General features: G+C 36.1%; 1 protein-coding gene across 9 annotated transcripts in view; it reads right to left on the bottom strand.

Moving 5' to 3' along the window:
- Positions 1 to 14,059, bottom strand: part of ESCO1 (establishment of sister chromatid cohesion N-acetyltransferase 1) — a 72,992-nt gene that overhangs the window by 26,196 nt on the left and 32,737 nt on the right. For all 9 annotated transcript variants that reach the window (XR_005362580.1, XR_005362581.1, XM_038543685.1 and 6 more), the window contains 3 exons: positions 12,832 to 12,892; positions 10,204 to 10,318; positions 7,209 to 7,340 (listed from right to left, as the gene is read on the bottom strand). Coding sequence is in view for 7 of the 9 variants with exons in the window: in XM_038543681.1 (XP_038399609.1) it covers positions 7,209 to 7,340; positions 10,204 to 10,318; positions 12,832 to 12,892 (308 nt within the window). In the remaining 2 variants the exon portion in view is untranslated. The remainder of the gene's footprint in view (positions 1 to 7,208; positions 7,341 to 10,203; positions 10,319 to 12,831; positions 12,893 to 14,059) is intronic.

Raw genomic sequence — 14,059 nt, 5'->3', positions numbered from 1 at the left:
AAAAAAAATTCCGATAAACTAAAAGCCATGTCTTCTTTAAAAGCACTGAAGAGTTGTGGATTGATTTCCAGGGATGAACAAACCCTTCCTAGGTAAGTAGAGACCAGTGGCCATTTTTATCCCTAAAACCCTGACCACGTCTGGGAGCATGAGCAAGAAAGCAAGACTCCCAGAGGCAGAGGACAAGGAGAACAATATCCCGCTGGGATGAGAAAATTCAAAATCTCAATGGCTAAGTGAGTTGGCACGGCTGTCTGAAATATGAAGGAGTTTCAAACAGAAAATTCTCTACCAATTCTCTCACATGGGACACTTGCTGAGTTGAGCTGGAAGAATATAATGATCTGTGTACTACAGAGTTTAGATCCTTAATTTTTGCTGGACAGAGGCACTTGATCCCAACCTTAAAACACTGAAAACCAAAATGGATGGGAAAACAAAGTAAAATTTCATCCCAACTTTTTTTTTTTCCCCAAAGTAAGCTCTATGCCCAAGGTAGTTTTTTTTTTTTTTTTTTAAGACCAGAGCCTCTCCCTCGGGAGGAGGAACCCCAGCCGCCAGGCCTGCCCGCGGGCCCAAAGTGGGTTTTGAATTCACAACCTTGAGATCAAGAGTCACATGCTTGGGGTGCCTGGCTGGTAAAGCATGCCTGAGGGTAGTGAGTTCAAGCCCCATGTATGAAGTAGAATTTAAAGAGGATCCCTGGGTGGCTCAGGGGTTTAGTGCCTGCCTTCAGCCCAGGGTGATCCTGGAGTCTCGGGATCGAGTCCCGCATCAGGCTCCCTGCATGGAGTCAATTTCTCCCTCTGCCTGTGTCTCTGCCATTCTCTCTCTCTCTCTGTTTCTCTCATGAATAAATAAATAAATAATTTTAATGTTTTAAAAAATTTTATTTAAAAAAAAATGAGAGAGTCACATGCTCTACCACCTGAGCCAGCCAGGTCCCCCAACTCAATTCTTAATTAGATCTAAGAGATAGCCCCTGCCGCCTGACAGAGAATATATAGGTGCCTGGCAGCAGAAAGATTACACTCTTGGGGAAAACGAAAGGTAAGTTTTACTTCAGTCTCTACTATCCTTCCATACACAATGCCAATAGGGACGTTGGGTGGCTCAGCGGCTGAGCATCTGCCTTTGGCTCATGGCACATAATCCCAGGGTCTTGGAATCAAGTCTCGCATAAGGCTCTCCCCAGGGAGCCTGCTTCTCCCTCTGCCTATGTCTCTGAGAGAAGAACAGCGCAACAAAAAGTAAATAAAAACACACTAAGAATGGAATGTAGTTGGAGTGGTTTAGGAACAAAAGAAAGATATATATGAATGGAATATAGCAAGTATGGGAAGAGTGTTAGATAAGTTAGAGAAGCTGGAGTATGTGAGGCCTTGATGCCACACTAAAATACCCTGGATTTTAGTCTGTATGTGGTAAGAATTCACTGGAGAATTTTATTTTATTTTCTGTTTTTTTAAGGATTTTGTTTATTTATTCATGAGAGAGACAGAGGGAGAGGCAGAGACATAAGCAGAGGGAGAAGCAGGCTCCCTGCAGAGACCCCAATGAGGATCGATCCCAGGACCCCCGGATCACCAGGTGCCCCTCACTGGGGAATTTTTTAAAAAGGAAGGAGATCAGTTAGGAAACCATTACTAGGCAAGACATGATGACAGCTGGTATGGAGTAGAAGCGTCTAGTAGACGTGATAGAAGTACGAGGATTTGGAATCTATTTTGAAGGTGAGATTTACTAACAGGTTGAGTATAAGGAATGCAAAAAGAAAACTAAAGGATTATTCTGAAATTTTCTGTTGGAGGAAATGAGTTAGATGGTGGCAACCTTTCCAGAATTGGGAAAGGTGGAGGAAAAACAGATTTAAAGAAGTTTTTGCCACTAGATACTTTATAAGTTCTCCTTCCCCCAGAGTTTGTTAACTTTTAAAAATGTAAAAATTTGGGACCCATGGGTGGCCCAGTGGTTGAGTATCTGCCTTTGGCTCAGGTTGTGATCCCAGGGTCCTAGGATCGATTTCCATGTCAGGCTCCCCACATGGAGCCTGCTTCTCCCTTGGCCTATGTCTCTGCCTCTCTCTTTCTCTGTGTCTCTCATGAATAAATAAATAAAATCTTTAAACAAAAATTAAAAAAAAATTTTTTTTAATAAAAAAAAGTAAAAATTTGATGCATGTTGCATTCATTGTAAAGGCATTTTTCCTCCATCATATGGCCCTCTATCCCAAAGCAAAATTAATTTCTGACTAAGGAATGGAAGTGTTGCTCCCATCCTATATTTATGTATCGTAATATTCTAAATCTTTAAGATACAACAAAGTAGAAAAATTAAAAAACAGGGTCAGAAAAGAGATAAATACTTGAAATATCAAATGTTTTGTAATTTTTATGTAACAATTTCCTACCTGTTTCTAAAGACTATTTCTCAACTTTCAACAAAGGATGCAACAGCCTTACCTTTAAGCAGAATAACTCAAATGAAACTCAGACCATTCTCTGACCTGGCTCTGACTCCCTCCTACAAATACACCTGGCTCCCTACTCCCCAGTGATTCCAGAGTACGGTTCTAAGAGCCAACTCTACTTCACTTCAGATTCCTTTCCCATTCCTAAGATTTTAAAATCTCTATTCTTTCTCTATTACTTCTAACACGCAGTTTCCTTTTCATAATCACCTTCAAAAGGAATAAAGAAAAAGTATGCAGAAGTACATTAACATGTAGTCAAATTTCACATAAAAAGTAATTAAAGATTAAGTAAGAGGTCCTGGATCATGGTTTGTTTCCCTGACTCAGCTTTCTGTAGCAGCACTAATAGAACTCTCTTTGACATACAAATATTCTATAACTACTGCTACTAAAGTAACGTCCTGCAACAGGTGAATGGGACTATGAACACTGGCTATTGTGACTGAGGAAAAGCATTTTTTTAAATACATATCATTATTTCTCTTATTTTTTATTGAAGTATACTTGATACACAAGGTTACACTACTTTAAGGTATACAACACAGTGATTCAACAAGTCTATACAACTCCATAAATTATGCAGAACTGACAAGCAGAGCTATCATTGGTCACCATACACTATTACAATATCATTGATTATATTCTTTATGCTGTACATTCATCTCCATGAGGAGGAATAGCATTTTTACTTTGATGGTTTAATATTATAATACTGAATAGTGTAGCTCTATAGCCAATCAGGAATCTGTCAAATATTTTTTCAGTTTTTCTTGTCATTAATTTCCCCTTTTTGACCAATGCCATAGTATTCCAACACCACACATACCCCATACATGTACTACTCCTCTCCTTTTATGTCACTAAAATATTATTTTTCAGGGTACCTGGATGGCTCGGTCAGTTAAGCATCTGACTCTTGGTTTTGGCTCAGGTCATGATCTCAGGGTCATGAGACAAAACCTTGCCCTGTGTCAAGCTCCAAGATCAGCATAGAGCCTGCCTAAGATTCGCTCCCTTTTGTCCCTCCCCCTCCCCCTTTGCTCCTCTCCCTACTCTATCTCTCTCTCTCCAAAATAAATGAGATTTTTTAAAAATAAATTAAAAGATTAACACATTATTTCTCTCCCTACATTCCACAAAATGTTATTTTAACATTAAACGTTATTAACTATATCATTCACAATGCTCAAAATTCAACATCTAAAAGAAAAGTAAGAAAAAAGTCCAAATGGCATCAAAATATCACAATCATGATTTGATGGATTTTTCTGGCCTTATCATCTATAAAAATCTCTGATTCGGTAAGGGGGAGAAAATTTACTCATTATTCTCCACAAAGATGTTAAGCTTTCTCATTAGCTATAATGCTATCAGTAATAGATGATCTCCTTGTGTCTGCCTATTAAAAAAAAAAAAATCAAGTCCTCCTCTTCCTCACTCATGAAAACAAACCCTTTTTGATCACTGTAATACCAAAGTAATTATCACTTATAAACTACAAAGCTAATTTATAAATAAATTTAAATAGCTAATATGGACTTACTGCTTTTACAAATCTCTTATTGTTAACTTTTCATTTCTTTCAGGCCTTGGTCCTAACCTTTAAGGCAAGGGCATATCATATACCCTGAGAGTAGAGCCCTTCACAGAGCATTCATTCAATCAGATGTTAATTAATTCAAAGGAGATAAAGAAGGATGGAAGGAAACAACTATTAAGTTAGAAATTTCTCTGCAAAGAACCCAAACATGATTCCTTGGTTACATTTAGAAGTTCAAAATACAGATGAATTTTGGAAAGGCTCCAGGCTTGGCAACATTGCTCAGTGCTCTGGGGGAGTTTTCTTTCTTTCTTTTCACATCTTTAGCAAAGACTACAGTTGATGAAAGGAAACTGAAATGTTTGTGGGTCTAAACCAGAGACTGGCCTCCTCCTGAGGAATTAACAAGTCCCTCCTAAATAGCTTCTAGTAAATTAATAAAATGCATTTCCTCAAATGGCATCAATGAGGCAAAAGGGTACTATGAAGGAATAGAGAACATCATCGTTCTTCCCCCTAGCCCTAAACCAAAGAGATTAAGAAAAGGAAAAAAGTATTTTAGCCAACCAAAAAAATAGGCTCTGTGGGCATCATTTTAATTTCTACAATGACTAAATAATTTAAATACGATTTTAATCTTTGAAAAGGTCTTTTGCCCTTTTTAACTGTCACAGATTATTAGACCTTGTTTAAGGGAAAATTTTTACCCCATGGAAAAGCTATTTATTTTCTTAAAAATGTTTGATTAAGGAGATCCCTGGGTGGCTCAGCGGTTTAGCGCCTCCTTTGGCCCAGGGCGTGATCCTGAGGTCCCGGGATCGAATCCTGCATCAGGCTCCCTGCAGGGAGCCTGCTTCTCCTTCTGCCTGTGTCTCTGCCTCTTTCTCGTTCTGTGTCTCTCATGAATAAACAAATAAAATCTTTAAAAAAAAAATGTGTGATTAAAAGTTAAAAAGTAAAACTCACTGGGGTTTAATTTATTATCTTTTTAAATAGTCTTAAGTAGAAAAAACTTTATTGCCAGTCCCCAAGTATTATTCATTTAAAATTAATTAAAGCCAGAACACCAAATGACTCCTTTTGCTTCTCTCCAGGAAACATAATCAGATAAAACTGACATTTTAAAATTAGGTATTTTCGGGATGCTTGGGTGGCTCAGTGGTTGAGCGTCTGCCTTTGGCTCAGGGTGTGATCCCGGATGCCCGGGATTGAGTCCCACATCGAGATCCTTGCATGGAGCCTGCTTCTCCTGCCTCTGCCTATGTCTCTGCCTCTCTGTCTCTCTCATGAATAAATAAAATGTTTTTTAAAAATAAAATAATAAAATTAGATACTTTCTCAAACACTTTAAGAGTGCTTAAACTTCAATTATATCTTTATTTTTAAAAAGACAAAAAAAAGTGCTTAATGCAAAACCACAATACTAGCAGCTCATTAAATGCACAATAATGCAAAGCACCACACTAAGTGCCTAATGTTCAACGTCCCAACCCCAAATCCAGAGCTGTGATCACAGCACAACATCTTTAACATAATCCATATGTTTTTATCAACTTTAGATTATGTACCTACATTTGAAAACAGCAAAAGAATATTGATCTTGATCTTAGCAAAGGATGGCCAACTGCTAAACTCAATTCCTTCTCTTGAGTTTATTTCAAAAATAATGAAATAACCCATAGCTCTGTCCCATCAAGGTGGAGGGGGGCGGATAGGAAAGAGTGGGGCCAGTACAGGAGCCAATCTTCCCTACATTGTTTTATAGCTTTGCAAGAGTCAGGATTTGTTTAGAAAGTGATGACTCCTGTCTAGTTCCATAAACCAGCTTCCCTTGGTACTGTGTAAGAGCAGGGTACATATTTCTTTAATTTCTTTACTGTTACTCTCAGAAATTAAAACTTTCCCTTAAGATAAAGAATAAGCCTTTAAACCTAATACAAAGTGATCACAAGAATCAAGTTATGTAAACTGAAAACTTATTTAAACATCTATTAGACTTATGTATATTAAATGTTATTGCCCCAGAAGTATTCTATAATTTAGCTATCTGATAGAACTATTTTTTTCAAGTTTTAAGGAAATTAACATAGTGAAATTGGAAAAGTACAAATTTCAAACAATAAATCAGTATCTAGATATAGATATTTCATGTCCACACAGCTTATACTGCATTCAGTTAAGTGACAGAAAGGGGTGTGTGTGGAAAAAGAAGATGAAATAAGGAGTATAAAGGATCACCACAGTAGAGAATCAAAAAAGAGAAAACCCTACCTATCTTGGGCAGAAATAACTGGATAAATGAAACAATGAATATGAACCTTTCAACCACAGATAAGGAGACAAATTTAACCAAAGCCAATGAAGATCTTTGAACAATCCAACAACTGTTGCTTATGTAAAAGCCTATATGAAATGAATTGGTGATCTCAGTTCAGATATCCTGGAGGTCTTATTAATGTGAGTGTACAGTACTGAAGGTAACATGTATAGAATAAAAGTAGATTCCATTTCAGATATGGGTAAACAGCAATTACATTAAATTACTATTTTCACAAGATATCTGAAATGGCTCAAAATAATTCAAAATTTTGCCATTTCCAGAAATAACTATTAAATAATATCCATTATGGCTCAAATGCACATACATTAAAAAATATATACCAAAACATATTTACTTTGTGGGATTTTTTTTAAGTATACAGCAAATTCTGAGATCTTAACCTTCAAGAATTTTTCTTTTTTAATTTCATAAAGAAAAGCTCCCATGATAGCAAAGAGAAGGTAAAGAAAAATTCCCAATTTGGTAAAATATATATCACTACCAGTTTTCAGAAAAAAAGTTGTGCTAAGCTATTATGAATATTAAACAGGCTTATCAACAGTAATTATTAAAGAAAAAATTTTAAATACTAAGTTAAATAGTATTACTTGTTAGAAGAGATGAAGTACAATAAATGCTTTAAATATATAAATTAAATTTAAAAATCCCACAACATAAACCAGGCAGAGTAAAGTTAGCTGGTTTTATGTTTGGCTTTGTTTTAAAATAAGCCAGTATACATACAAGGGCTTTATATATATTATCACTTCCTAAAAACAAAAATTTTTCAATGATTTAAATTTGGCAATTCATTCCTTTAAGATCCTGACTTAATTATCTGATACTACATTTTAGAAGTCATGAATTCCACTTACCACATATTTTACAGCACTTATAAACTGGTTGTGGAAGAGCAGATGCTGTGTTTCATCTTCTGGATTTGAAGCTGTGTAAAGCATGCCACAAACATTACAGGAAACTGCTCCAAATCTTTTCTGTCCTGCATCCTATTTACAAAAAACAAACAGAAGTGTTTTTTTCCCTCCCAAAGGAATAATTCCAGAACATCAGCCTCTAAAGCTAAAATGGGAACATAAAGTGAGAAATGTTTAATGTATAACAAAAAATATTCAGTGTTGATCAAAAAGATATTAATCTGTGAAATCTGTGTATCATTTTATTAAGAACCGTTTCCATTTTAGTAATGTGATCACTCACTCCACAGCATTTAATAATTGAAAAGAACTAAGAAATACCTTTTAACACTACAATCTTAGTCCTAAAGCTCCAAACAGAAAATATTCTATAAATGAGAATGAAGATACATTTTATATCTGCAATAATTAAACTGCTAAAGCTAAAAGGAAACAGCTTTTCACAGACTCATTCTTTTTTAATGTCTTAAAGTATGTTCTTTTCAGCGGTTTTGCTCTACTTTATAGATATCAAAAAGAATATTTTGATGTCACCAGAAACTCCTAAGATAATAATTTTTTCTATTCTCTTCATATTAAATAAGTACAAAGTACAATCATCTATTCTCCAGTAATTCATACTTGTACCATGTAGAATAGTAACTGTTTACAAAACATTTTCTATTCTTGTCCTTATTCAACAAGAAATTTTCAGCAATATGATCTATGTTTCAGAATAATAAACTCAGTGGGTTAAGTAGCCGACTCTTGATTTCAGCTCAGGTTATGATTTCTGGGTGAGACAGAGCCCCATGTTGGATTCCCTCCTGCGTGTGGAGCCTATCTAAGATTCCCTTCCTCCCTCTTCCTATGCCCTTTCAATAGCACATTTTTTCTCTAAAAAATAATAATAATAATATAAATTTTAAAAAGAATAAACGAATAATCCCCTTTACTCTTTCTACTCTAAAACTGTGCAATTTGAAGAGATTTTTATTTATTTGAGAGAGAGCACACACAAGCACAAGTAGCAGGGAGGGGCAGAGAGGGATGGAGAAAGTCTCCCACCAAACAGGGAGTCTGATGTGGGGCTCAATCCCAGGACCCTAAAATAATGACCTGAGCTGACAGCAGCCACTTAACTGACAGGGCCATGCAGGTGCCCCTGAAACTGTGCAATTTGAATTACTCAAAAAAAATAAAATAAAATAAAATCTAAGACAATGGCATCTCTAGTGTCTCAGAACCAGGATCAAGTAGCAAAGAGAAATCAAATGGTAAATAGAAGATTGTATATAGAACTTAAGGAAGTTCATTCTAAATGATTCAAACTATTAACAAATTGTTACATGAACTTTATTTCAGGCAGTTAAATTTTTTTTTGTAATTGTGATATGACATATATAACAATATTTACCATCTTAACGATTTTTAAGTGTACAGTTCAGTGTTTAGTATATTCACACTGCTGTGCCACCACTCTTCAAAATTCTTTTCATTTGAAAAACTGAAACTCTATACCCACAAACTAAACAATAGGTTCCCAATCCACTTTCCTGCTCCTAGAAACCACCATTCTACTTTCTTTCTCTGAATTTGACTACTTTAGGCACCTCATAGAAGTGAAATCATGCAGTATTTGTCTTTCTGTGACTTATTCCACCTAGCTGAATGTCCTTAAGATTAAACCATATTGTGGCATATATCAGAATACCTTCTTTTTTAAGGCTGAATAATATTCCATCGTATGTATATATCACATTTTGTTTATTCATTCATCCCTGATGGATACTTTGGTTGCTTTTACCTTTTGGCTATTATGAAGAATGAAAAGTAGTGTAATCATGGTAATGAATAAACATCTCTTCCTCAGTTTCCCAACTGGTAAATGGGAAATAATAATAGTACCTACCTCATACTTTAAAAACTAAGGCTTAATTAATATGAGTGAAGTACATAGAACAATGTACTCAAAAAGTATTAGCTGCTATTATGATCATTATCATCAACTCTTCACCAGAACTGAATAGAAATTTGATCCCCAAATGTAATTTTAAATTTTCTAGTAGCCATGTTAAAGCATGTTAAAGCACAAACATATGAAATTAATTTTAATATTTTATTCAACAAAACATCCCAAATGTTATCATTTCAACATGTACTAAATAGAAAAAAAAATTATTCATGAAATACCTTACATTCTCTTTTTTGTGCTAGTCCTTACATGTAGTAAATACACTTAGACTAATAGTGTATAACAGTTCTGATGAGGTCATTTAAAATACTAAATGGCCACATGTGGCTACCATGTTGGACAGTACAGCTCTAGATTCTACTAGTCTAATTCTGCTTCACTTTCATATTGATTTAACAACAGAAACACAAGACGCCTGGGTGGCTCAGCAGTGTCTGCCTTCCGCCCAGGACATGATCCTGGAGTCCCAGGATCAAGTCCCGCATCGGGCTCCCTGCATGAAGCCTGCCTCTATGTCTCTCATGAGTAAGTAAATAAAATCTTTTTAAAAACAAAACAAAAAGCCCCAGAAACATTAAATCTGATGAAACTTTTCCTGATTAATTTTTCTCAAATATTTCCAGACAACTCTTACAAAATTATTCCCCTATATTAAAGGTAGAATGAGTAATGTACTCCAGAAAACTCCTACTGATAATGCTGATTGGAATTACATTAAATTTTCCTATGTAAAATAAAGTACCCATCTGTTACAAACAAAACTGAAAGTATGGAAATTTGAGTTTTTATTTGTGATAGGAAAGACTCCCTATTGAGGAGCCAGAGGGCTATTTGTAATGATAACAGAAGTATTTCCATAATGATTTATGGTGAAAAAAAGGCTCTTTGAAAAAAAAAAAGGTTGAACTTATTTTTTAACGATATGCATAAATAAGATGATTATAATAATCCTTCACCAAAAAAGTCAAGTTGGATACTTACTATGATCAACTGTTTTTCATCAACTTTCTCTGCTTCTTTTAGTTTCAAAACCTTTGGAATTGTTATCTCCAAATGGGAATTACACTTAGGCCACGAATGATTTGGTGGTGTCTCCCTTAAAAAAGCAAAACAAAACAAAACACCGCACTGTCATAGAACTGTACCACTTCAAAGTACTAAAGTGGGGAAAAAAAGAAAACTTTTTCTATACAACACATTTCACTCCAAGAGGGGAAAAATAACCTTTTAAAAATAAAAGGGAGAAAACCTAAGAAAATTATTTTCAACAAAATAAACAAAAAATTGGGGGATCCCTAGGTGGCTCAGCGGTTTAGCACCTGCCTTTGGCCCAGGGCGCGATCCTGGAGTCCCGGGATCGAGTCCCACATCAGGCTCCAGGCACGAAGCCTGCTTCTCCCTCCTCCTGTGTCCCTGCCTCTCTCTCTCTCTCTCTCTCTCATAAATAAATAAATAAATCTTAAAAAAAAAATGCTATACCTACTATAGTTTGAGTAAGTTTTAAATTTTTTGGATAGTTTTAGCCATCTGACTCACTACAGTTTGTCCTAAATATTGTTTTTGCGGGGGCGCCTGGGTGGCTTAGTGGCTGAGCGTCTGCTTTGAGCTCCGGTCATGATCCTGGGGTCCTGAGATCTAGTCTAGTATCAGGCTCCCCACAGGGCCTGCTTCTCCCTCTGCTTATGTCTCTGCCTCTCTGTGTCTCTCATGAATAAATAAAATTCTTTAAAAAAAAAATAGGGTTTTCAGTAATCTGTAAAGCAAAATAAGTCAGATTTCATTTTATTCTGACATTAAAGACAGAATGGAATGCTTTTGAAACACTTAAAACAGGGCAGCACCAGTGGCACAGCGGTTTACTGCTGCCTGCAGCCCGGGGTGTGATCCTGGAGACCCGGGATCAAGTCCCGCGTCAGGCTCCCTGCATGGAGCCTGCTTCTGCCTCTGCCTGTGTCTCTGTGTCTCTGCCTCTCTCTCTCTCTCTCTCTAAATTAATTAATTAATTAATTAATTAATTAATTAAAAATCTTTAAAAAAATAAAACACTTTTACATGTTGATAACACCCAGTACTTCAAGGAGTTTGCAGAAAGATGCATTCTCAAACCACTGTTGCTGGAAATATAAAATGACACACATTGGAGGAAAGTATGGCAATGCAGGCTAAGTTATACAGCTATAAATTTATCCTAAATATAGTAAATACAAATAGACAAAGATAACATATTTATTATAGAACTTTTTTTTGGACAGAAACTAACGAGAAACAACCAAAATGTCTAGAGAGTGGAGAACTGTTAAACAATGGATGGGACACCTGGGTGGCTAAGTGGTTGAGTGTCTGCCTTTGGCTCAGGGCCTGGTCCCAGGATCCAGGATCAAGTCCCTCACTGGGTTCCTTGCATGGAGCCTGCTTCTCCCTCTGCCTATGTCTCTGCCTCTCTCTTTCTGTGTCTCTCATGAATAAATAAGATCTTTAAAAAATAAATAAAAATAAAAAATAAACAATGGACTATTCACAAAATGAAACTTAATACAGATTAAAAAGATGAAATAGTTAAGGTAGAAAAGATGCCCATAGTGACATAAGTACAACAAAACTAACCAAAAAAACAAAACAACAACAACAACAAAAAACCCAAAGCCAAAAAACACAGGTACAGGCACAAAAAAGTAAAATGAGCTGCTGGACAGCCCCGGGTGGCTCAGCGGTTTGGTGCCGCCTTTAGCCCAGGGTGTGATCCTGGGAACCCAGGACCCAGTCCCACGTCGGGCTTCCTGCATGGAGCCTGTTTCTCCCTTTACCTGTGTCTCTCCCTCTCTCTCTCTCTCTCTCTGTCTCTCACGAATAAATAAATAAAATCTTTAAAAAAAAAAAGTAAAATGAAAACAGAACTTGTAAATATCATGTTCTTTCTACATGAAAAACTGAGGATTACTATTTTTAGGGAAAAATACCCCAAACTTGAAAGGTTTAAGTATAAAATCCTTAAGTTCTTTTAAAAATAAGACAAAAGGTCCAATATGGAGTTGTTTATGCTAAGCCCCACATTACCAAACTGAGGCTTAGTTTTAGTTCTTCCAGAAATGGAACCTTAAACCAGTCAGTCAGGAATCATCTAATTAGCACTAGAGTTAGGTAATTTAACTGAAAAGACCTCTGCCATCTCTTCTAAAAGAAAGTAACTTTGCAATAATCAACCCACTTTTTTGCCAGTTATAACTTCCTCATTCCCATTCCTTTTTGCTTATAATAAAGTCTTTAATGTTACAAGGATCCTTAGGTGGCTCAGCAGTTTAGGGTCTGCCTTTGGCCCAGGGTGTGATCTTGGACTCCTGGGATCGAGTCCCACGTCGGGCTCCCTGTGTGGAGCCTGCTTCTCCCTCTGCCTGTGTCTCTGCCCCTCTCTCTCCGTGTGTCTGATGAATAAATAAATAAAATCTTAAAAAAAAAAAAAGTATTTCATGTTATAGTTCTTTGGAGCTCCTGATCTGTGAAACTGGATACTATCCAATTTGAATTGATTTCTGTTCAAATAAAAATTGTAAAAGCCTCAGTTGATCTTTTAACAGTTCTCATATTTACTCTTGCATTAAATTAATGTCTTACCTGTTATCACTGGTCTTAGATGCTTGATTACTGAGTATAGTATGCTGTTTGGGAGCTGAACCTGTAATTAAGAAAATGAGTTACACATTAAGCTTTGTACTACTTTTCAATCTCTAATAGTTAAAAATCATTACCAAAAAAAAAAAAAAAAAAAGGAGAACAATGCTCTACATGTTTTATTTTTAACAAAAACCATTTGATACAACTAAAGCCCCTTTCTAGAAATTATTCTTCAGAGAAGTGGGAGAAAATGCTCTACTGAGCCACAAAGGGATCCAATGGTAGACTAAGTTTGCTTCTAGTTTTACCAATCACTAGTTCTGAACAGTAAAGGAAACTGTGTAAATCCCTATATAATTATACAATCCCTAAATGGAAATAAATGGGAGCATTTCTTTGTTTTAAAAAAAATTGTAGTCTCACAAGAAACAGTGTTGGTGAGGATGTGGAGGAAAAGGAACCCTCTTGCAGTACTGGTGGGAATGCAAATTGGTACAGCTACTGTGGGAAATAGTATGGAGGTTCCTCAAAAAATTAAAAATAGAATTACTGTATGATCCACCAATTCCACTGCTGGGTATTTACCCAAAGAATATAAAAACAGTAATTCAAAAAGATATATGTACCCCAAAGTTTATTGCAGCATTATTTAAAATAGTCAAATTATGGAAGCAATCCAAGTGTCCATTGGTAGATGAATGGATAAAAAAGACGTGTGACATATACATATACATACGATGGAATATTACTTAGCCATAAAAATGAATCTTGCCAGTTGCAACATGGATGGATCCAGAGGGTGTAATGATAAGTGAAATAAGTCAGCCAGAGAAAGATAATACCATGGGACTTTACTCATATGTAGGAATTTAAGAAACAGAACAAAGAAAAAGGGACCCCCTGGGTGGCTCAGCAGTTGAGCTTCTGCCTTCGGGCTCAGGTCATGATCCCGGGGTCCAGGGATGGAGTCCTACATAGGACTCCCTGAGGGGAGCCTGCTTCTCCCTCTTCCTGTGTCTCTGCCTCTCTCTCTGTTTCTGTCATGAATAAATATTTTTAAAAAGAAACAATGGATTTTCTAAAGGAAAAGTAGTTGTCCAAAGTTAGTTTACATTTGGCTAATGTGCTTTGTTTCTATTTTGGACCTAATCTTATTGGTCATCCAGGCCATTTTTGTTGTTGTTGTACTTAAGTAATTTAAACAAGAAAGAGAAGTAATTCTATCCTA

Source organism: Canis lupus, chromosome 7, assembly GCF_011100685.1.
Source record: "Canis lupus familiaris isolate Mischka breed German Shepherd chromosome 7, alternate assembly UU_Cfam_GSD_1.0, whole genome shotgun sequence".
Classification (NCBI taxonomy): domain Eukaryota; kingdom Metazoa; phylum Chordata; class Mammalia; order Carnivora; family Canidae; genus Canis; species Canis lupus.
Note: the sequence above shows the minus strand (reverse complement) of the source record. Positions and strands in the feature narration are given on the sequence as shown.